The following is a 23,725-nucleotide window of genomic DNA, read 5'->3' on the forward strand; positions in this document are numbered from 1 at the left end:
AAACTGTCGTCGAAGTGTACTTTATCTTTGCGATATAAACGAAACATTTCATTCCTCGTGACCGTTCTTTGAACTTTAGTAATTTTAGATAAAAGTTCGTGGAACGTTGAATATTTCGTTTCATTAACGAGGAACACGAGAAACCGTAATTAGTACACTGTAACATTTTAATTAGTAACGAAAGCTATGGAAAAATATTTACTTAATTCTGTTCAATGCAGAAATTCAACTTTGAAACATTCTACCTTTGTTTATCGTTCTAGTGTCGACAATAATAAGAAACGTCAGTTGCAAAACGCAGAAGGCAAAATAGAAAATAACAACTTGGACGACTGTTACGTTTGATAAGAAAAAAAATAGCGATAAATTTCAATGCAGCACAAGGTGCAGTAAAGTTTAATGACTTTGCAACACGTACTAAGTGATTCCAACATAAACTTCTAGTTAGGTTCGCATTCGTTTAAGTTTTTCAAATCCATAAATCAAATACTGGACATTTTATGCTCCTATAATTTATTTCTCTTCGTTCGTATGCTCTACATTTACCTTTTTTTAAATATTCAAACGTAATAATTCAAATTTCTTATCTTACATAAGCTTCATCAGCGATTATGCATAATACTAGATTGTGCATATCAAATCGTGAACCTATTATCACAAAAATTGTGCCTAGAGTATTTAGCAAAAATTGCAAAATTAATTGATAAAAATTTGAAAAATCGATCTGTTACAAAGAGAACGTTCATTGTAACAATTAAAGTAATTAGTCGGTAAGATTAGAAAGATTGTTTTTTTAAGTGGTTTCTGTCAGAAAATAGATATACGACTTGTTTTACGATGGAAATTTGTGCCGTCGTGTATAAATTGTTGGAATAATCGATAAGAGAGAAATTGGCGATTTGAATAACTCACCGATCCGTCTTTTCGTGCCCATGTGAGAGTATGTTTGCGCCAGTGTTCCTTGTACGGTCGTTTCTTCTGACATTCGATCGGTTTCGAGTAATCGTACTCGTCGACTCGTTCCTGTAAACATAACGATCAGTTCGTTTAATTCTTATAGGAGTCAGAGAAGAAATGCAAATACGTATGCATAACATACCTTGTAATCGTCTCGGGCGTGCGATCCTCGAGACTCTTTCCTGTTCTCCGCTGCGTAAACGATGTGCATGCTAACCAGCATCATGTTTTGTAATTCTATGGCTTCTACCAGTTCTGTGTTCCATATGAGAGACTGATCTTGTACCTGGAGTATTATGGGGATCTTGTAACGTGTAATATTTTCATAGAATTGATAAGAGGATCTTGAAAGTTTGTTATTTTGTAATTAAATATTTTGTAAAATAAATAAGAGGATCTTTAAAATTTTACATTTTACAATTGAATTTTTTATAAAATATATAGGAGCATCTTTAATGTTTGATATTTTGTAATTGAATATTTTGATATATTGATAAGAGTATCTTTCAAATTTTACATTTTGCAATTAAATATTTAACAGATTTTGTAAAATAAATAAGAGGATCTTTAAAGTTTGATATTTTGTAATTAAATACTTTACAGAATAAATAAGAGGATCTTTAGAGTTTGTTATTTTGTAATTAAATATTTTACAGAATTGATAAGAGGATCTTGAAAGTTTGTTATTTTGTAATTAAATATTTTACAGAATTGATAAGAGGATCTTGAAAGTTTGTTATTTTGTAATTAAATATTTTACAGAATTGATAAGAGGATCTTGAAAGTTTGTTATTTTGTAATTAAATATTTTACAGAATTGATAAGAGGATCTTTAAAGTTTTACATCTTACAATTGAATATTTTGTAAAATAAATAAGAGGATCTTTAAAGTTTGATATTTTGTAATTAAATACTTTACAGAATAAATAAGAGGATCTTTAAAGTTTGATATTTTATAATTAATTATTTGACAGGATAAATAAGAGTATCTTTAAAGTTTGGAGTGTTTTAGGAAGTTTGTTTAATAAGTGTTGAAAGGAAATAGAGAATAAAGTAATGAAAAAATAATAGTAAATAATTGAAAAGGTTTTAATTAGGAGAGAAACTTCATGTTGGCTTGATACATCAATTTTTAACGAACAATTGGATTTTACAGTACTGGAAATTTTATGTAGAAAATGGAAATTAAATGTAAAATGAGCGAGACTATAACAGCGCAGGTTTGCTATGTCACGTTTCGTACACACCAGGTGTGTCAACGATGGCATAATTTGATAATCTCGTTATGTACGATTTTAACGTATGTTTTATAAACGAGACGCCAAGTCTTCGAAAAATTCGAAGAGTAAAATTCGAATTTAATTTAATTTTACATTAATCATTTCGCAAAACTTATGACAAATTTTACAGTCGAAATTTGGTCTCGAGTGACATGCGTACTTTAAAATTCTGCAGTTCGTATTTCACAGAAAAAAGTTTGCAAAATATATCGAAATCAGAATTAATACGAAGACCAGAATAAAAATTTCAAGATTCGTTAGAAATAAAAAAAAAGGTTGATACAGAAACACTTTATATCTTTCACGAAAATAATTTGCAAAATGTATCAAAAACAGGATTAATACGAAAAGCAGAATAAAAATTTCAAGATCCATTAGAAAGAAAAGAAAAAAAGGAATCGATCCAAAAACTCTCAAAATCCCATTCACCCTTTGAAACCACTTAAATTACGTCCAAAGACATTCTCATATCACGGTAATTAGAAAAGACTAGAATTGGGTGGCCAGTTTCACGTGATCACAATTACATAACCGAACGGCTGTAGCAACGAAAAATGGTACGTCGAGCTACTATGCTTCTCGATCTTACGTCAATGGGAACATTTCGATCAATTCACCTACACATATATCCGGCAAATCGCAGGTATAAAGTCGCGTCATCTCGCGACATCCTCGTTGCAGTATGTCGCAGGTACGAAACACCGAGCAATATTTATGCATAGTTTGTTGCATCTCTTCCCGCAGCTCGGCGATAGGAATGCAACCTTTTGCGTAACGAGTCGCGTCGAAACGGCAAATAGATTCCTCGCCAACAGCCTGCAATCGCAAGTGCTTGAATATAGTTATCAGTGGCAATAATAATAGGCAGTTAATAATAGGCAGTATTTTATGTTTCACCGCCTTATCTTCGTCGCGCTTCTTTTTCTTCTCTTTTTGTTTTAGTTGGAGTTTCGTTGTTGAATAGCGGTGTGTGTCGGAGAGCTCGCGAGGAAAATGAACGAAAGATTATAATCGATTAAGCGGATTAGATCGAGGCTAGGTTTTGTAGATTTTCATTCGACGAACGAAGATATTCTTTTTTATGTATATCGAGGTTGAATAGCGTAACAGAAAATAATGAAAAGTGAGATTAGCAAGAGGTAAAATAAGTTTAATATTTTTTTAAAGATGTTTACTATTCTGTCGGGATAATTTTTAATTGATTAGGAAATTTGAAACAGTGCTCGTTGCGTGTTGATATTCATATTTAAAGAAGAAACCTTCATTTGCGGAATAATTTATGGTTTACTTTGACACCGTCACTTTAAAGTGTATTCAGCGTTTACAAGAATATCTTCTTTCGTGTGAGAATCACAAAAATATTTTTCGACTATGAAAAATTTCAAAAAAATTCTTTTCGCTATTTTTCAGATATGTAGATGTAAGTTTTCTGTCTTACAGGAAAGATGGAAGTTGAAAATGAATCGTTCAGTCTTTCGATTATTCGCAACTCAACAATCCGTGAATCATTTCATTCTATTAGCTTTAGTTAGAAACAGAACAATTTGACCTCAATTTTACGACGTTAGTGAACATTGTTTCTAAGAACCAATGCAAACGAAATGGTTTCTAACAAGTTTTGCACAATTAGCACCTTGGGAAAGATATTCCTCAAGCCTTGCATCCAATCGTGGCATAATTTCCTCAAGTGAAAGCTCAATTACATCGAGAACTATTGTAAAATTAATAAAAATAATTGAAGTTCATCTTTTACCTCAAAATTTAGCGTATCGCAAAATTTACCTATCGTACTTTTTCGATTAATCCTTCGATGCTACTTTGAAAATTTTCTATCGCAACACGGAAATGTGAGAAATTTGTAAAAATCTTTATGAGTAATACTCAAGTGAAATTTCTTAATCTAACAAGATTTTCTCATTTTGCCGTCGTTACTGTATTGCAAGAGCTTCGACTGATACCACGTTTTATATAACAAAGTAGATAGCAGATTAAAAAATGCTCACTTTCAACTATCTTAGCAAGTTTGGTCGTGAAACATCGTAAGGAAAGAAGTATTGCATAAATCTTCCTCAGAACGTGATTTATATAAAGTTATTACAAACACACGTGACTCGAGGGGATTTACCTAGAGAGAAGCTTGTTGTTACTTTGATAAAGACAGAGGGAGAAACGAACGATATTTATCTTATCTATTAACCCTTTGCACTCGGAGGTCATTTTGTAACAGAAAAGTTTGCAAATCGAAGGTTTGAAATTTTTTAAAATTAACGCAGAAATAAACTATACTATTTTACTTAAATATTCAACGTATTCTCTATTACACTATAATGAACAAATTTATAGAGGCACCATAGATCTGCTCTCTGACTTGATTAATTATTCACCAAGTGACGATTGTTTAATGTCGCATCTCAGTCACCACTCGATTACAAAGGGTTAATTCACGTTTCATTCATGACTTCAAACATGAATCACACGGTTAATTACGTAGATTACTCAATGGCTACTGAAATCTGATTTTAGAAAAAAATGGTACAATAAAACTTGTTTTGAAAAATAACTATCTCATTTGCATTGCAAATACACCAACTATTCTACTTCTATCGAAGTACTTTTGCGCGATATTTCTTCCTAGTTATCTAACACATTGCCAATCTTGACAATTGCCATTAATCAAGGAAATATCTATCAAATCTTCCACACTTCCTGCTATACTAACACACTTTACTTACCATACTCGATACGTATCAACAGAAAACATTTATCTTTATCCTACCTAAAAAAGTTGCAAAAAGTTTCCTCAAAATACGCGACAAATAGAGCAAAATTCGCAAAAATACGGTAAGAAATTTGAAACTTGGGTGCACAATGCACACAGTCATTATCTACTATCGAAGGTTGGTTTCTCCTTCGTGAGTGGCCACGTGACGAGGAAAAACGAGTCATCTGAAAAACCTTAGCCAAAAAAAGCACGCGAATGTCTGCAAAGGTGTACGCGAAGGAATGCGATTTCGACCGTGAAGCCTCATTGAGAATTCCGTGCCGCGTGTTGCAAAACGTCGTGACCATAAATCATACTCTTACGGATGATAAATCGTCGTGGCGTTCACCGGGTCTGGTCATACATTCGATCTGATCGGCGATCGCTTTGCCGAAAACGACCAACTCCAGAAGGCTGTTGGCGCCTAAACGATTGGCGCCGTGAACCGACACGCATGCGGTTTCTCCAGCCGCCCATAGACCTTCTATCACCGAGTCTTCCTCCTTCTCTCGTGTCAGAACCTTGTAGATGGAACGTCGAGCAGGTGATTTCATCTTGTCAACGATTGCGGTTTAGTTTAACACGTTCACTGTCACGTCAGATTTACGTGTTCCGCTCTCAGGGGGGCGAGAGGAGAATTTTCATTATTCTAAGCATAGTATTGTATTATGCTTTGTTATGGTGAGAATGATAGGAGATTTTTGTAACGAATGGATAGGATAGAATGATGCGAACGAAGAGTGCTGGAGCTAGAGAGATAGAGGTGTGAAAGAAGAGTGCTGGAGCTAGAGAGATAGAGGTGTGAAAGAAGAGTTTGGAAGGAGTATTTGAGAATATCGTGTGACCGGAGAATGATCAAAATACTTGGTGTCTGCATGTTTTCGAAGAGTGTCTGCCTGGAAGTGGAAGAAATAGAGAGCTAGAGAAAGAAAGAATACGAGGGTGTAAGGATAAATGAGGGTGAATTAGCGTAGCGCTGTGAGTTTAGAACATTATATTAGGTTCACATACAAGATATCTAGAATATACAGACTTCATTGGAACCGAGAGTTCCAAAAGTCAGTACCTCTATCAGCCCCAATAAATCCTACATTGTTATTATTTTTAAAAATTCGAAATAGTGTCTAGTTAGCTATGACGTTCGAAATTTTTAGTCGACGATATTCATTTTATTTGAATTACTTTAAACATTTGGGACACTCCGGTCACAGGTGACCAACGTGACAGTGAACGAAGAGAGCGAGTAACGCTCACCTGTGCTCGCCAGTTCGTAGGTATTCCACCCATGTTGTAGTGCACCGTGGGAATGACAGGAATCGGTTCTTTCTCCACGTCCACGCCGGCGAACACCCAGGACAGATGAGAAATTCCTGGCAGTCGTGTGCGTATCGTTTCGACTGGTAGATGATGAAGTTGCAGGAACGCGTGATCTTTCTTGGGACCCACGCCTCTGATTAGACGACAGATAGATAGAGTGTCTGACGATAATCGGCGATACAGAACCAAGGTTGACCTTTCGAGATGTGGCGTTAAATCGAATAGGCAAAAAATTGACTTGCACCACTTTTGCATTAAACGGCTTAATTATGAAAAAGTAGTTATTTTTCTAGTTTTGTGGACTTTGTTTTACATGTTTTTCATACACCTCTGGGTAAAATTTTGGGATCACTGTGCGTTGGAAGTTACAGTGCACCTGAAGAATTTAATTATCCTGCCTCTGTCCCGATTACGCCAGACAATCGGAATTCTACTGTGTATAGTAAAGTGAATAATAGAAAAACTATTTTCAAATTTTTCCCTCCGATTTTGAAACCTGCGCCATGAACATTTGCAGAAAGATTCTTAACACGTTATGTTAATAAATACCTATTCTTATCGTAGCCGGTCAAATGACAAATACACAAATACAGGTGATTGTCAATTTAACATAGGAAACAACACGGAAAATAGCCTTTAGATACTAATAAAAAAAGCGTATCTCTAGAAGTGAGAATCACCTTCCTTCGAATATTTCCATGGTTATGGCTCTGGATACTACGTCACGAGACGCTAGATCCTTGGCGTTCGGCGCGTATCGCTCCATGAAGAACTCTCCTTGTGAATTCATCAGCTTCCCACCTTCCCCACGGCTGCCTTCTGTTATCAAAATACCGCTGCCGTATATTCCTAGCGGAAAAATCGACCGGTTAAACGCGGAAAGCATTTGCACTCGCCGTCTATGTTCTCCTTTTTTTTTTTTCCCACGGGAATACCGGTTGGATGAAACTGGATGAACTCCATATCTTCAAGGGGCAATCCTGCTCTGGAGACCATCGCCATACCATCTCCTGTGCATGCATGAGCCGCTGTACAGGACAGGTAACATCTTCCTGCTCCTCCCGTAGCTATCACCTATGGGGGGGAAAAAAGTGAAAGCTTGTTTATCAGTGTTCGATGTTTGACGTCAGCGTGCGTTTCGCAGAATTACGCGGTAATATGAGGCTACGGATGACGTCATCTACGAGCGGTGCAATTCTGTTCGCAACGTCAAAAAGATAATAAATGTGGCGATACTGAGAATTGTGTTTAACATTTGAATATTTTTTAGACAATTGTGTAACAGTATGAGTTTAGAATAACATTGCTTTCGTATCGTTTCGTAAGGTATTTAAACTTTTTGATATATTAAGTCGTTTTCAAAATTCCCGCGGTTTTGAGCCGCTAATTTTGAAAAAAATTGAACTGCGTTAAAATTGAATATACTTGTTTCAAATAATTTTCATTGTTTTCGTATCTTTTCGAAGAGAAATATAATCGAACTAAATAATTTACAAGTTATTTAAACTTTTTGATATATTAGGTAATTTTGAAAGTTCCCGCGGTTTTGAGCCGCTTATTTTGAAAAAAACTGAACTGCCTTGAAATTGAATATTTTAATTTAAAATAATTTCCAAACTCTAATTGTAAGAGAAAATTTGGACAATTTTTTACCAAAGTTTGCTTATGTCCTGATAAGAATTATTCCATTTCTCCCAAGCGTAATCTGAATAGACACAGTGTTTGTAAATCGATGTTACGTTAAATCGATAACTCTTTCGCTGGCAAGATTGCAAGAGGCCCACATTCTATATCGTTATGAAACAAATATTTGGTCTAAATAGTCAAGGGTCAACGTTTACCGTATGGTGAGCCCTGAAGCGATGCAAAAGTCCGGTTTCTAGTTCCCATGCTAAGATGCCCTTGCAACACCGTCCAAGCATAAGAAGATCAAGGGCAAAGTACTCGACGTAATAATGCACTTCGTAACGTAGGCTCTGTCCATATAAGGTGTGCAGTATTGCGTGACCGGTTCTATCCGCAACAGCACAAGTTCTGTGAGCTTGACCGCCTTTTCCAAATTTTAACGACTGGCCACCGAATGCACGCTGATAGATCTTTCCGTCCTCTGTACGGCTGAAAGGACAACCTGAAGTTCGGAAATCTCTAAATTTTATCCAGCATCTGACAGATAGTCTAGAAGATTCTTCAGAGTTTCATTTGTAGTAGAGGACAATTTAACAATCCTCGAAATTTTTTTACGAATGAAATTAAACGTTCGAAACTTTTTTCTTTTTATTGAATTTATGATGGATAGTCTATTTATAAAGGAAATTAGAAATTTTCAATTATGATTCAAATGTGATTTATAATTTAATTTTGTTTTTTTTTTTCGTAGAGTATTTATGTTATTTCACCAAAGAAGTTTAATTGGTTATTTTAATTTGTAGTTAGGATGATGATTTGTTTGGAAATAAGGATTACCAAAGTTCTCGAGTTCGTAGACCGCTCGAGATGCCTCCCTTGTTAGAAAATGTATCGCATCCTGATCTCCTAACCAGTCAGATCCTTTAACAGTATCGTACATGTGATAAAGCCAATTATCATCTGTTCCACTGTCAATGGCGGCATTTATTCCACCTTGGGCGGCTACAGTGTGAGATCTTGTTGGGAATAATTTTGTAATCACTGCCACTCGGTATCCTTTACTTCCTGTATGAAAATAAGAAAATAGAAACGACAGCACTGAAAATTAATATTTGGGTAATAGGCACATTAGAGATTCAACGATTTGAATGGAAATTTATGAAATTATAAAATTATAAAATTATGGAATTCTGAAATTATGAAATTCTGAAGTTAGGAAATTAAGAAATTAGGAAATTAAGAAATTAGAAAATTAAGAAATTACGAAATTAAGAAATTAGGAAATTAAGAAATTAGGAAAATATGAAATTAGGAAATTAAGAAATTAGGAAATTAAGAAATTAGGAAAATATGAAATTAGGGGATTAAGAAATTAGGAAAATATGCAATTAGGAAATTAAGAAATTAGGAAAATATGAAATTAGGGGATTAAGAAATTAGGAAAATATGCAATTAGGAAATTAAGAAATTAGGAATTTAGGAAATTACGAAAATATGAAATCACGAAATTAGGAAATTAAGAAATTAGGAAATTAAGAAATTAGGAAATTAAGAAATTATAAAATTAGGAAATTGAGAAATTATGAAATTAAAAGTTGTAAAATTATTTATAATGTAATTACCCAAACCAAAGGCTGCTCTCAATCCTGCACCACCCGCGCCTACGATCACGACATCGTAACAGTGATCTATTAAGGGATAATTCTGTAAAGAGTATTTAAAACAGAAAACGTATCATTCTTCATATCTATATATTCCGCAAAAACTCTATACTAATAACTGTTACTCAAACTTCTTTACATTATCACTATTCTCTGTTCCACATTTAGCCTTTTCACCTGGACTGACGTTTACATGAAAGCTTCGACATCTGTTCCACTTGATACATTCAGATTGTGAAATAAATTGCTGCAAAAGGGTGCAATTTAAAAATTCAACTACCTCGAAATCAATATTCCAATAATCGTTATTCCTTACAAGAAGTCGTGGCAGTCTATTCACAGATCGTAACATTATTCCATAAAGTCCGAGTGTAACACGAAGTACAACTATACCACACGAACAATCTGTCTGTCATTCATTTGCTCGTCATTTGATAAAAGAAATAAAACAGAAGTAAATACACACGTTACGACTGTTTTCAGGTTGCAAATGAAATTATCATTGTATTTTGTACAAGCATAACTTTATTGCACTTGCAAAAATACAGTTCAAAACATAGACAATTTGTTGTTATATTATTACGACAGTATACAATTAGTTCAGCTTAGATTCCTTGCTCGCGACATTTATAACTTTCTTCCTCAACATTTTTCTTCGTCTCTAAATTGTCTCTTTCATATTTCTTTCCTTTTCGATACCACAGAGCAAAATTCTAACGATAATACGCTTTCTCTAAGATATTAACGCTACATTTGTATTAATTACTTTTACTTTCTTTCTGTAAAGGGAGATCTTTCGTTAAATTTCTTTGTAAATGTCGACAGTGCGTTTCGCTACACACCCGTAATTTGTTCATTTTTAGTATCGACGGATTAATCGTTGTTATTCCAGCGCAAAAATTGTACCAGCGACTCACCCTATCTTTAATAAATACCCTTAAAATTACACTATAATCGTTTCGTTACAGACACACGTATTTAAAATGCGCGGATTCGAGTAGATATGTGTGATTGATCGGTTTCTTCTCTCAATTCGTTGTGCTCGTTTGATAATATAAAAAAGCTCGTAAAAAAATTGTTACTCGGGGGTAAACGGAGAAAAAAACGGGACGGATGTTAATGAACTGATCATTCGTATAGGCGCGAGGTTAAATAAGTTAAGATAAGGACACGGTTACAATTATCGATAACGAAGGACACTGTTACGAAATGATCGTCTCCGTCCTTTCGTGTGCGTGTCGCTTTAACAAAAAAAGGTATATAGAATTTATCTTAATTAAATCGTGTTCCTGTTTTATCCAAGTGATATATTGTACATACGGTTGCTCATAATTATTCGAACAATATTGATACTCTCAGCATCGAGAGAAAATAGAATTGTATCTGTTCAGTTTCTATTGTTACGAATTTTCAAATGTATTCAAAAATGTACAAGCCTTATTTTGTTATTCACATTTGAAAATAGAATTTGAAATGAAACTTCTCTCTAAATTTACTCACTTGGTAATATCGAAAATGTTACATTTTCCTACATTTTACTTCAAGTCATGTTTTTCTACTTTAAAGAACGCTAACTTTTGTTATCTTTTATTTCAGACAATAACGAGAAGTGTGCCAAATAAAGTTGACTAACGTTATCATAAAATTTTGCGACGTTAAAAATATTTTCTCCAAAAGATGCAATTTTTTATCCCTTTTTTTTCAAAGCGATTCAAATAATTATGAACGATACTATACTATAAATAACGTTTATTCTACGCTCGTATCGAGTAGAACAGTTCCGACTTGGACAATCGCACAGTGTCGGACCTAAATCACCTGAATCTTTAAGATCGAATACTCGTGCTCAACTACAGTAACAATGGAAACCCTCTAAAATCGGCGTTATTCGACAGAGATCTAACAATCGTCCAACAATTACGCAAATTACTCGCTCGGTTCTATTTCCCGCAATTGACATTAGTCGTTGAGAATTTCACGCATCTATGATTCTTCCTTGAAATTTCACGAGTGACTAGAGTACACGGATACATAGCCTTAACTCTAAAACTGCAACAATAGAATCTTCTTTCCCGGTGCTTGACAATTACTTAAAGTAACTCTTTCTCTCTTCAATTCCTTCGTGCTGATTTACATCTTCTCGTTTAGGATTCTAAAACGACGTTCTGGAATTTCGTGGCTTCTCTCTTTTCGTACAGGTAGTAGGACAGGTTGGAGAAATTTGACTCGTGAGTTGTTTCTTCCTCCTTCGAAGTCCTCTGTTGGATCGTTTCAAAGGACGAGTCTTCTGTTGCCGCATTCGCAACAGAATTTCGCGGTTTCCGGGAACTTGGAGCCGCACTCGTGACAGTATTTGGACATCTTGGATTTAGTCGTCGTTGAGATTCCGTCGCCGTCTCGACGATTGTTCCTCGACAAGTCCTCGTCGAAACGGCCGGCTACGTCGTTCGTGCTGCGTCCATGGTGCGAATATTTGCGATTTAAGCTAGGAGGAAGAAATTTAAGGAGGTTTTAGGCATGCAGGAGGTCACACAGTATAGTGGGATGACAGAATGTGATGGAAAATACGTGTAGAAATTGTAATTCGGCGTTGATCGATGGAAATTGTTGCTCGTGTGAGAAAATTACATTAACCGGTAATCAGTGACGTGAAGTTTGGGAGATTCTTGTGGAATTATTGTTTGTGTAATGTTGAAACGTGTGGGTCACACGGATTCAAGTATGTATCTCCTTAAAATTAACAAAAATTAATTTTCATTTTGTAACGGTGGAAAAGTGAGACTTCGCGTCACTGTTTCTGTGAAAAGTTACAAGTTAAGAGCTTTAAAATTTATTAAACAACGAAGAGGGAGGTTTGTAAAGTATAGCTGTTAGGGGCAATCGTGATGCTTATTGAAGAGTGAATACGAATGTTTTGAGTGTTTTTTTAGGATTTCTAAAGATAGTTGTAAAATGAAAAATGTTTATTTAGTGAATACCGATGGAAATTGTGTAAAATGGAAAATAGTAAGCGTAAGAGAAATTGAAATGTGTTCTGGCATATATCTTCCTAATAATTTTATATTATACAAGTTTCAAAATTGAATTTGTACAGAAATGATAATTTGATAAAGGAATAATTTTCATTCGTACTCACTGTCCATTAACGGCCCAATTTAAGCGACAGAAACAGAGTAAATCGTTTCGAAAATTTCGACAATTCATCGTGAATTCAACGAATATCTGATTGATCACATTACTGAATCATCGTATATTAACCTGCTATAAGCCGAGTCTCCGCTCATTTTGTTGTGATCCTGCCTCTTGTAGCTCTCCGGCGAGGAAAGTTCTCCATCGCTGATTTGTCCGTTGCGTTGTCTACCGTGAACGGGACTAGATACGGACAAGGAATCACTTTTCAAAAGGGACTTCAAGGAAGGAAACGAACAGTTCTCGTCCTCCAACGAGGTCATCAACTCGTCGAATACAGAATTCGATCGTTTGATGTCCACATCGGAGGACATTATAGAGCTCAGACTCAGATTACTGCCCGACAAATTCGTATAATTGTTATTTCTGCTGTTCAAACTACAATTCGACGATCTCTTACTATCTTTATCCTTCTGTGACAATCTCTTCTCCTGAGAATTGTTCGAAGTCTTTCGATCCGGCATCGTGGTTTTCGGCGCGGAAGAAGCTCGAACCGAAAGCGAACGATTTACCGTAGGTCGAATCACTTTAGGCGAAACTTTATCGAGAATCTTACGAGCTCTCTCGGAGCTAGCGACGAAACTTCTGCTACCGCGATTCGCATCGTCGATCAATTCTCCTCCTAACGCCTTCGATTTGTCAATGATCACACGTCTGCCTAGCTCTTTAACCGGAGATTTCCTTTCTACGTCCGACTTGGAGCACGACTCCTTGAAATCTTTGCTGGCTTTCAGCTCCTTGAGGAATATCTCGCGTGACAACGAATTGGTCTCGGTCGAATCGCTGGAGAAATCGGACGTGAGATCGTCGAATTCTGACGGAGGGGCTATCAAGGATGTTCGTTTTGTTCGTTCATTTGCTGCTCCGCCAGTAAGAAAGGATCGTAATCCTTGCCGCTGCAAAATACCAACAAGAATTTAACACGCTTCCTATTGATGTCGAAGACGTTTCTTTCGAGAACCGGTCGACTTTTCTTTCAACATTCCTGCGAAACGTCTTTCGGTACAATCGACGCAGTTTCGAAGATATTTCAGGTTCTACAGTGGATGATCGAATTAACAGAGACACCTGTGAAGAATTGACGGTTTTTGCATTTTAACGATTAATTTTTAGATAAATGCCTAGTTGCACTGAATTTTTTTTTTGTGAAACGTTGACATTTGCAAATTGCAAATACACACTTTGGCCAATATTATCTGTCTGTTATTTTGTATGAGTAGGTACTGCCAGTCGCATTGATCTTGAGCATTTGAATTTTTGCTGCCGTATTTTTACTGCTTATAATATACAGTAAATTACTTAAAATGCATTGAAAAATTGCAGCAAAAAGTGGCGCTATCAAGTAATAACTTTATTGTCACTTCTTAACTGTATTTTTTAACTTTCTATGTGAATATTTAGTGGACAATTGTCAATTGAAAGTTATTCAGAGTAAAAACCTTGATATTGTGATTTTATTTCTACACAAACACAAAAATGTGGCTCTAATAATTTGATCACCCACTGTAATCTTAGCTGACTCATCCTACACGAAGTCTACATGCATAAATTCGATTTGCTACGTTTGCAGGTTGTTATCTTTTGAAACTATCCCCTTATCGAACCTTGCTGTATCTTGCTACGAAATGATCAAAATGACCAATGCAAGAAAAGAAGTACTCGTCAGACAAAAAAGAAACGTCTTTTATCGTGGAACGTGAGTGCAGAGGGTGATTTAAGAACGAGTATCAAACAACAGTAACAAAAGTGCCGTGTATAAAACATAGAAAGAAGGATGCTAAGAGTAAAAGGAAAATTCGCACAGTCTCTTAAAACGTACCGAGCTTCTTCCCAGATTTTCTATAAAATCGACGAAATACTAAAGACAATGGGTAGTACGTATAGTATGTACAGAAAACATCGGAGAAACCTTTCAATCTTAAGCAAAGCATGTGTTGTTTGACCAGTTTCCAAAACAAATCTTTGCACGAAGTGATGGGTAAACTTGCGATACGCATGCGATGCAGGACAAACGAGGGGAACGTGCAAAGATTAAGTTTGCGGGTTTAAATGGACGATGACGATGTCGTAGTATGTCATTCAAGCTGTAATTGTCATTCCGTAAAAAATCAGCCTTCTGTGGAACGAGCTTTTCTAATGAAATTTCAACGTTTCACGGTGAAGAAAGGAAGAAGAGTTATTCTGGGAGGAATTAGAAATCTGCCGTGGCAATGCTCGTTCATCCGCCCGGAACTTACGTTCTACTGCTAAGTACGAGATTAAAATCCGGCCTTCTGCGCACGTAATTGCTCCACATGGGACGTAATGGCAGTTTTAAATTCCTATAATATTTCACGTGCGTTAGGAAAGAAGAATGCTTCACATTTGCGTTACAATTAACAATGACCAATGCTAGGATATCGTGGCTTTGGGTAACACCGAAGAGATTTCTCTCGAACTGTATTACTACAGCAGTTCGTCCAATGCAGCTCGTTAAAAATTGAGATTCGTACTGCTGATTAGATCAGCTGATTGTATTTAGGAATTTCTAACGAGCGTGTAACCTTGCTAATTATTTTTACGTTCAAAATTGAGATTTGGATCGCAGGTCAGGTATACTTATTTTTAAATCGTTTATATCTTTTTAATTCGAATAAGTTAGAGACAACGGTCTGATTTGAATTTGGAAGTAAATTTAAATCTGAGTAAACCCTTTCGCTGCTATTGTTAAGCTATTCGCTGCTTATAATTCAAGCCTTATTTTTCTCCTCTGCACCCTTCCACGTGAATTCAATAAAACAAATTTGCAAATTTGGCCAAAAGAGAAAAATTTTGTGGCCTTTAAAATTTGCCGCAGCGAAAGGGTTAAGAAGGTCAAGTCAAAAAGATTAATTTCATCTTCAGATTCACCTATCGAATCGTTCTAAAAAGAATACTCGATGAGAAGAAATTTTTGTATACATGAAGTTTGTTATCGAGTGCAGAATTCATGGTACCAGTAAATTAGCGAAACGTTGACAAAGGTGTCCTTAGTTTAAACAAGTATATTAACTTTCGACGGAGTTGTGATTATTCAAATTCAGGCGACGAACTTTGAAAAACTTTTCAACAATAAAAAAAACATCTTCTGAACGCCCATTCCTACCTTTGGTTTACCAAGGAAGCACTACTGGGAACAGGTGGAAGGATATGAACTTTCGGATTTCTTTTGTACAACTTGTTTGCCTTCTGATAAGGCGGATCGAGATTGATCAACCGATTCCTGGAAGCTTTCGAAGCTCTCTCCCAATAGGTTTGCGTATCAACCCTTTCCTTCTCGTCGTAAGTTTCCCTCACTGTCACAGTGTTTCCTTTGATCTCTGGTAGTATTCTGAATCTGATACTTCTGTTCCTAGTGCCAATTTCCTCGATCGTTTCCACTTCGACAGTCTCAACTTGCTTGCCACTGGCGAGATTTGTCACCAAACTGTCGCTACTCTCGTTCAGACTCGCAGAAATTCTATTCTCCATCTCGAACGCTTTCGATCGGCGAGATTTGAAGGCTGTCGATCGAGTCCTCGCCGATTCGCCGACTCGAACTCGTTGACTCAATTTCACGCGAGATTCTGATAACACTATCGATCGCGAATTTTGCGCGATCGTGTTGCTTTTGATGGACGAACATTTGAAGCCGTTTATTGCGTCCTTTATGTGGTGCTCGATACTATTGTCGCTGTCGTATTCGAAATCTTTGATCGATTCGTTTTTGTAGAGCTCTTGGACCTCTTCTTTCGTTGTGTCTATCTTGGAAGTTGATTTCTCCAGTGTTTTCGTTATGGTGCTACCTGAATCATTGTTGTCTTCGGTAATAGTAGAATGTTCCTTGTAATCGTGATTATTTTTTTTTAAGTTCGTTTTAATTTGACTTGACGAGGATTCGTTTTCCTTGGAATTAAAAGCAGTTTCGTTCAAATTCACTTCGGTACGTGTTTCTAAATGTTGTTCTATAATTTCGTATCGCTTCACATCGCTCGAGAAAGTAGAAACTTGCGGTTCAGAGTGAACAGTATTTTCAGGGGAATTAATGCAAGCATCGCCAACACCCTTTTCACATTTAGACTTTGAAGAAACTTCGTCTAAACATTCAGTGGCAACTTCTTTTTTAAGCATCTTTGGAAATTCTGTTTGCTTCTCTGTTTGCACTGTCGGAGACGCAGCTCTCGACAAGTTTTCTTCCTTCTCTTCTACCATAAAGGGTGGAATGTTCAGAAAGCTGTTACCTTCTTCTTGCAATTCCGGAGACGTAAGCCTCGAGATACTTTCTACATTTTTATCGAATTCACCGTGTTTTCGAAATTGTAAGATATCGTTATCAGAGTGAATCTTTTCCAATCGATGAATCTTACCGCGGGACGAAAGATTAGAACTTGAAGGACTCAAGTCTCTGTCTTCAACGCGGCACAACATCTCTGACCCCGTTTCCCTATCAATTTCCGTCTTCCACTCGAAGTTTTCCACAATTGGACACGATTCTTCCTCGATATTTTTATACAAATCGCATTTTTCATTAGAAAATTCCTCCACAGTCACAAACGGTGTGCTCGACCTGGTCGGTTCCAACAAACCTTTTACAAGAAAAGGATCGGCATCCATATCGATCCAATTTGTTTTAGTATCGAAGAATTCCATGTCGTCGTTCTTTGTGGAATATTCATTTTTTAAAGCTTGAATCGAGTTACTTGTGTCAATATTATATTCTTCATCGTCATTTTCGATACACTTAGCATCTGTTGTCTTAATTCCTCCGCTATTTGATCGATTATAATCCATTACTGATAAATTCGTTTCCTGATCTACATTTTGTTCTCTGTCAAGATCGCGAGCTTCAGCAAAAACGTCAAACTCATCGAGATACGCGTATCGTCTGCAAGAAGTTGAAGGTTGAAGATTTTCTTCGGACAAATGTGTCGAGCTTTCGTTCGTACTTTCTACAACTGTGTCAAGGCTTTCACTTATACACACGTCTTCTTGATTCGCGCAATCTAACGAGTTCCTCTTCTCCGTCCTAGATGCACCGTCATTGTCCTCCAAAGTATCGTCATTCGAGTTCACAATACCGAGGTAGTTACGAGAATTCTGTACATCATCTTTACAACTATTTTGCAGGAAGAAATTCTCGGATACTGTCAAGCTTAATCGCTTCTTCTCCAAAAGTCTGCTTCTCGAGGACTTGAAACCTTCGGAGGGCAGTTTCGTTTCTGAAGCTTCAGAATTTGAATCATCCTCCTCGGTTTGTATCAAACTTAACACACTTTCACCTACGAAACTTTTGGACGTTTCTTCTCCGATATTTTCAGTTTGGAAATTTCTAAAATCACTTGGAATTTTGCAATCGAAACCAATCGGAGAAGTAACAGTCTCGTCTATGAAATTGGACCTCCCTGGCTTCCACTTTTTATTCCTTGCAATTTGCACGTCGTTGTCCTTAGAATACGTTCGATTCAACGTTGGAGCGGTTGTCGGCCAATTATGACAACGATTACTGTCTCGACAGTTACTCGAACTGCTTTCACTTCTCGAACTTAATTTACTCGCTTCTTCGCCTAACACAAACTCGATATTTTCCAATTGCTTTTCGTACAGAAACGTGTCGATACGTTGCCCGTTCAGATTAGAAAAATTCATATTAACAGACAAATTTTGCATCTTCGTTCTTTCCTCGATATTCTCATTACAGTCTTTCTCTTCACTTATCTGTTTCCACGTGGTTAACTGATTTTTCCTGTATATATTGCAAGGTTTCACAATAACTCCCACGGTTTCATCGTTAATGGAAACGTCGTTGATCTTCGGGTTACCTTGACTCCTGGCCGAAACGATATTCGCTTTCAACGATCTGGCAGAATTCAGCTGTTGATGTTTCTCCTCTTGCTTCAGTTTTTGGGTCACTGTCTCCTCCCGTTGGACTTTTCCTCGTGTCCTTCTTGCTTGTTTCTTGCACAATCTCGGCGAGGTGACACTGTTCAACTCCTCGAGACTCTCTCTCTTTGATTTTAGAGGTGGAACAGGTAGGTGGGAGGTTCTTTTAGGAGGGAACGCAGGTCGAAAGGTTACCGGTCCAGCCTCGTCTTCCAGTAGCCTGAGGACGAGGGAAGAGGATCAAGGATGTGCATCTGACATCAGGAGAAGGTCGTCTTTTGCAAATATCCGATGTCGATGAAATATTCGGTAGTGGAAACAACCTTGTCCCTTTTCCTTCTCCTCATGCGCGCTACTAATGTATACTTAAACTGACAGCTCTGTGTATTCCCTGGGAAACGCGTTGAACGTGGTAGCGTGTGTAATCAGCGAAGGTTTACCTGTTTGCACGTTCCACTGGTCGGAGCTTCACCGAAGCTGGGGGATGGGAGGACTCTTTCATTTGTCCGGAACGTCTGCTGTAATAAGAGAATTCAAGAATTCTTTAATTTGCTTCTTCAAAAAAAGAAAAAAAATTCTATGCATCGTTCAAAATAAGAGTAACCGTCCGTTCTGCGCACAGACAGAGAGCGTAGCAGAGGGTAAGACGGAGAAAAACGTAGGCGGTTAAGTGAGGGTTTGGACGTTCTAGCCCTGCCTTAGGTACGTCCCATGCCCGAAACGAGGTTACTTTTATTTTGAATGATGTATATATTCATTGTGAGAGCTCATCAAAATTTTCTCGGTGTATATTGAGTATGTTCGCAGGATAAATTACGGTATGAATGTGAGAAACTAAATTATTAGAATTAATTGTAGTTTTATGTCAGCGAAAGACTGCGTAATTATAATTATAGCCCCGTTATTCATTAATTACTCTTAATTGGATTCATATAGGGAGAGATTCCTGGCCATGGGAATGTGGGGATTTTCTTTAACGAGAGTAATCTTCCCATACTGCATACATGTTTACTGAGATCTCCATTCACACACAGATATGTAATAAGACAGAAAGACAGTGTTCACGACACGAAAGATGTTGAAAATTCTGAGTGATCCTAATATTTTGGTCAGGAGCTGTAATTGCAGTTTCATCTTACAATGTTCTCTTTCTAAAGTTTACCTATTTCTAGACACCCAAGGGTGATGAAAGATTTTTAGAAGCAAACCGAGGAGTTTTGGGGGAGAACCGAAGAAAACTTACGCGACAGTTGATTTCTGTTTAACAGGACTGTCGTTGCTCTTGTTGCAATTCGGCGCAGAGACACTTTCTTTGGCCTTAACCAATTTTGGCGACGTTTTGTTGCCGGAATTAAGTGTGATCGCCGAACCGGGTGAATATTTCTCGCGGGTCATTTGACGACGATTCTTCACCGCTGGTGCACGATACTTCATCCGTGCCTCGAGGCGTTCCTTCGCGATATTCGCCGCTGGACTGAGCGAGACATGCGTGATCCTCTCCTTGCACCAGGCCACGTGTCTGTCGTAAGCCTTGACGCCGAAATGTCGATTGCAAGTTGGACATGTGCCCTGTTCATTCGCACGCGTCGGCGCATTTGATGTGACCGTTGTGCCGCCGTGCTTCTGCACCGTGTACTCCTCCACCTGTGAAATATGCACAGCAATTTTTGCGTTATTTCGTTTGCACGCTATCAGTGAAATTCGTAGAAAGAAAGATTGGAAGGTAGCTAGAATCTTGGAAAAATAAAGTACAGTAGGACCTCGTATAACGCGGTCAAAAAAAAAAAAAGGAGCGTACAAATTCTGAATTTTTCAATTTTCGAATTTTGGGTTAATTAAGTTTGACCCAAAAAGCGACGTCGGTGGAATTTAATTTGTATTGTACTCCCCGCGTTTATAGGCACTCATACTGTGATAGAAGACATCTGATTAAACACATTTGCTTTTGTTTTATAAGTTGGAGGATAGAAAAGAGAAACCAAAAATGGAAACGCATAACTGAAATTTTCTGCGTTGACACAAATGTACAACAGTAAATTCTCTACAAGAGTCAGTAAGTTTGGATTCTACAAGTGACAGTATAGATGGTCCTACGCCTAGGTTGCGTCATTGCTGCACTCATGTTATCTCGCTCACAGTCAGTCAACCCTGTAACACTACACCAGTCGGTTTCCTTTACGAGATTTCACGGCTCGACAAATGATAATAGAAAAATATAATTTCTTTAATTTTACTTTTTTTCATTTGGAATTTTTTTTAACACGGTGGTGAGATTTTTCTAATGAAAATGATATCAAACACGATATAATTTGAACAACATTTACTTATTAACACGTTCACTGTCGCGCCAGATTTACAGGTTGCTGTCAGGCGACCACAAGAAAATACATTTTAAGCATAGGATTATAGTATTATGCTTTATGTCTAGCTAGCTATGACGTTCAAAATTTTTAGTTGACAACATTTATTTTATTTTAATTATTCTAAACATTTGAGGCACTCCAGTCACTGATGACCACCATGACCATATCGAGGAAACAATCTAACGTTAAAACTTATTGAGTGATTAATTTAATTTCATAATATATCGCTTTAGCGAGCCACCGTTTGGTTGCCAATTGTTTATCACACAGAGTCGGCCTACTTCCACGTAAGAAAAAAAAAATATGTAGGGTCGATAGCAGCAGAAAAGCTGCTAAACAATTAGAATTAAATGTAACGATAGAAATTATTGCAATAATGCGTAATGCAATTGAAAAATTGAAAGAATCAAAAGAAAAAACGCGAATTCATATCTTTCTCGATTCTAGAATATAAGAAAATTTGAATAAAATACGCGACGAGAATTGGGGAGAAGCATAAGTTAAACGCGTAAAAATATTCAATAATAAACGAACTAGGGATGAAGCTATTATTTCAATACGCGATGCACTGACTCTAGTATTTACTAAAATTCAAAAATTCTCGTATAAATTCCGAAAATAGATTATTAATTACGGTAAACTACTGAGACGGTTTAATTTAGGGTGGGCATAGTGCACTCGTTCCAAATCATCTCACAATATACAATAATAAATCAACTAACTACTTAACATGCAATTCATGCAAATTCCTTGGATGGTAAATTATTAGTAAACAAAATTCAATATCAGAGAAAATATATGAAAAATTTAAAATTAATTTCAATTGCTGGAAGAAAAGTACATATTGATTGTTATGCCCTAACGAAAAAGCAACCACTCAAAGTCATTTCAATATCCTATTCGACAAGTCTGAAGAACAACGATGACTAAAATTCAAATGTTTATTTCCCTAAACCTTCAAAATAATTTCGAAATATTTTATTCGAAACGGAGTATTCCAAGTCAGTATCGATAATTGAAGAAATTATTTGATTGTATTTAAAAGAACCGAAAGGAGAATATTTAAAGTCTGATATTAAATGTCTAGCAAGTACCAGTAATTGGTAAAATGATTTATATTTGTTTTAAAAGGAAAATTTCTAATAGGTATTAGTTAAAATGAATTGTTATTCAGTCTATTGTATTGAAATTCTAATTGATTCTAATGTATACAAGTGTTACAAGAAGGCTGAGTGTGTACAGGGTGGACACTGACTCTAGTATTTACTAAAATTCAAAAATTCTCGTATAAATTCCGAAAATAGATTATTAATTACGGTAAACTACTGAGACGGTTTAATTAAGGGTGGGCATGGTGCTGCTTTAGTTTGAAATGATTTATAAACACATAATTAACAGAGGAAAAACCGTGAAACGGCAAAACGTCTACATTCTAATTGTTATAACATGTAAACAGAACTTTAAATTTAGTGTAAACAGAAAAAATATATAATACAATTTATTTCACGGTATTGCAACAAATAAACGTTGAATCAATATTTAATTCGTATAAAAACAATTATTTAACGTAATAATTTTACCTTCACTATGGCTATTTTTAATCTACGACCACAGGTCAACCTGATTTCTAATCCTTACGAACTTTAAATTCAGTCTAAACTGAGAAAATATATAATACAATTTATTTCACGGTATTGCAACAAACAAACGTTGAATAGATTCTTAATTCGTATAGAAACATTTATTTAAAATAATAATTTCACCTTCACTATGGCTATTTTAAATTTACGACCAAGGGTCAACCTGATTTTTAATCCTCCGAACTTGATTTCACAACGAGAAAGTAATAAGATCGTTGAAACGTACTTATTTGTCAAAGAAACTTGCAAAAATGTATAAATAATAATATGTAATGTTTTAACAAATTTTTGGAAGTATAAATTAATAATAAAATTGTGAAAATTAATAAATTATACGTTATTATAACATTAATAGAATTATGACTAAACCGAAGTTCGAAGTCGAGTATTTAAAGTCTGATATTACGTGCCTAGCGAGTGCCGGTAATTGTTAAAATTTGTTTAATAATTAGTAATAGAAATTCTAATTGATTCTAATGTATACAAGTGTTACAAGAAGGCTGAGTGTGTACAGGGTGGACATAGACTAGCTAGTAGCCCCCGACCACTCTATTCACATCTCAGAACCTTCAGGTCAAAATACGCCGCGAAGTGTCTAGGGCCCAGTATAAAGGGTAAATGATTTCGCGGGACATCGGCGGGTCCTTATATACCTGCGGTACCCTCTCCCCAAAGTCATTAGCAAAATCGTCGGTTAGGTCAGGCGGGAAATTTTCGCGGGAGATTTTCGCGGGAGATTTCCGATATCGTAACACGGTATAATTTATCAATTTTCACAATTTTATTAAAAATTTATACTTCCGACAATTTGTTATAACATTGCATATAACAATTTATACGTTTTTACAATATTCTTCAATGGAAACATAGGTTTTAGCGTTCTCGTTACTTACTCGTGGTTAAATTAATTTCGTAGGGATTAAAAATCAGGTTGACCTGTGGTCGTAGATTAAAAATAACCATAGTACAGCTAAATTTATCGTGTTAAATAATTCTTCTTACACGAATGAAAAATGTATTCAACGTTTGCTTGTTACAATACCATGAAATAAAT

General features: G+C 36.3%; 2 protein-coding genes across 2 annotated transcripts in view; both read right to left on the bottom strand.

Moving 5' to 3' along the window:
- LOC108576750 (succinate dehydrogenase [ubiquinone] flavoprotein subunit, mitochondrial-like) overlaps positions 1-13,255 on the bottom strand; it is a 14,569-nt gene extending 1,314 nt beyond the window's left edge. The window contains exons 1-13 of the mRNA XM_017939806.1: positions 13,030-13,255; positions 12,430-12,490; positions 9,742-9,934; positions 9,564-9,645; positions 8,779-9,006; positions 8,157-8,443; positions 7,251-7,389; positions 6,996-7,164; positions 6,253-6,448; positions 5,322-5,519; positions 2,859-3,053; positions 1,100-1,243; positions 913-1,023 (exon numbers count right to left, since the gene is read on the bottom strand). Coding sequence (XP_017795295.1) covers positions 913-1,023; positions 1,100-1,243; positions 2,859-3,053; positions 5,322-5,519; positions 6,253-6,448; positions 6,996-7,164; positions 7,251-7,389; positions 8,157-8,443; positions 8,779-9,006; positions 9,564-9,645; positions 9,742-9,934; positions 12,430-12,490; positions 13,030-13,255 — 2,229 coding nt within the window. The remainder of the gene's footprint in view (positions 1-912; positions 1,024-1,099; positions 1,244-2,858; positions 3,054-5,321; positions 5,520-6,252; positions 6,449-6,995; positions 7,165-7,250; positions 7,390-8,156; positions 8,444-8,778; positions 9,007-9,563; positions 9,646-9,741; positions 9,935-12,429; positions 12,491-13,029) is intronic.
- Positions 13,256-13,620: 365 nt separating this feature from the next.
- The window catches only part of LOC108576751 (zinc finger C2HC domain-containing protein 1A-like), a 16,736-nt gene continuing 6,631 nt past the window's right edge, over positions 13,621-23,725 (bottom strand). Inside the window, exons 3-5 of the mRNA XM_017939807.1 lie at positions 19,912-20,312; positions 19,109-19,186; positions 13,621-13,687 (exon numbers count right to left, since the gene is read on the bottom strand). Of these exons, the coding sequence (XP_017795296.1) occupies positions 13,621-13,687; positions 19,109-19,186; positions 19,912-20,312 (546 nt within the window). The remainder of the gene's footprint in view (positions 13,688-19,108; positions 19,187-19,911; positions 20,313-23,725) is intronic.

Source organism: Habropoda laboriosa, unplaced genomic scaffold (genome assembly GCF_001263275.1).
Source record: "Habropoda laboriosa isolate 0110345459 unplaced genomic scaffold, ASM126327v1 scaffold447, whole genome shotgun sequence".
Lineage (NCBI taxonomy): Eukaryota > Metazoa > Arthropoda > Insecta > Hymenoptera > Apidae > Habropoda > Habropoda laboriosa.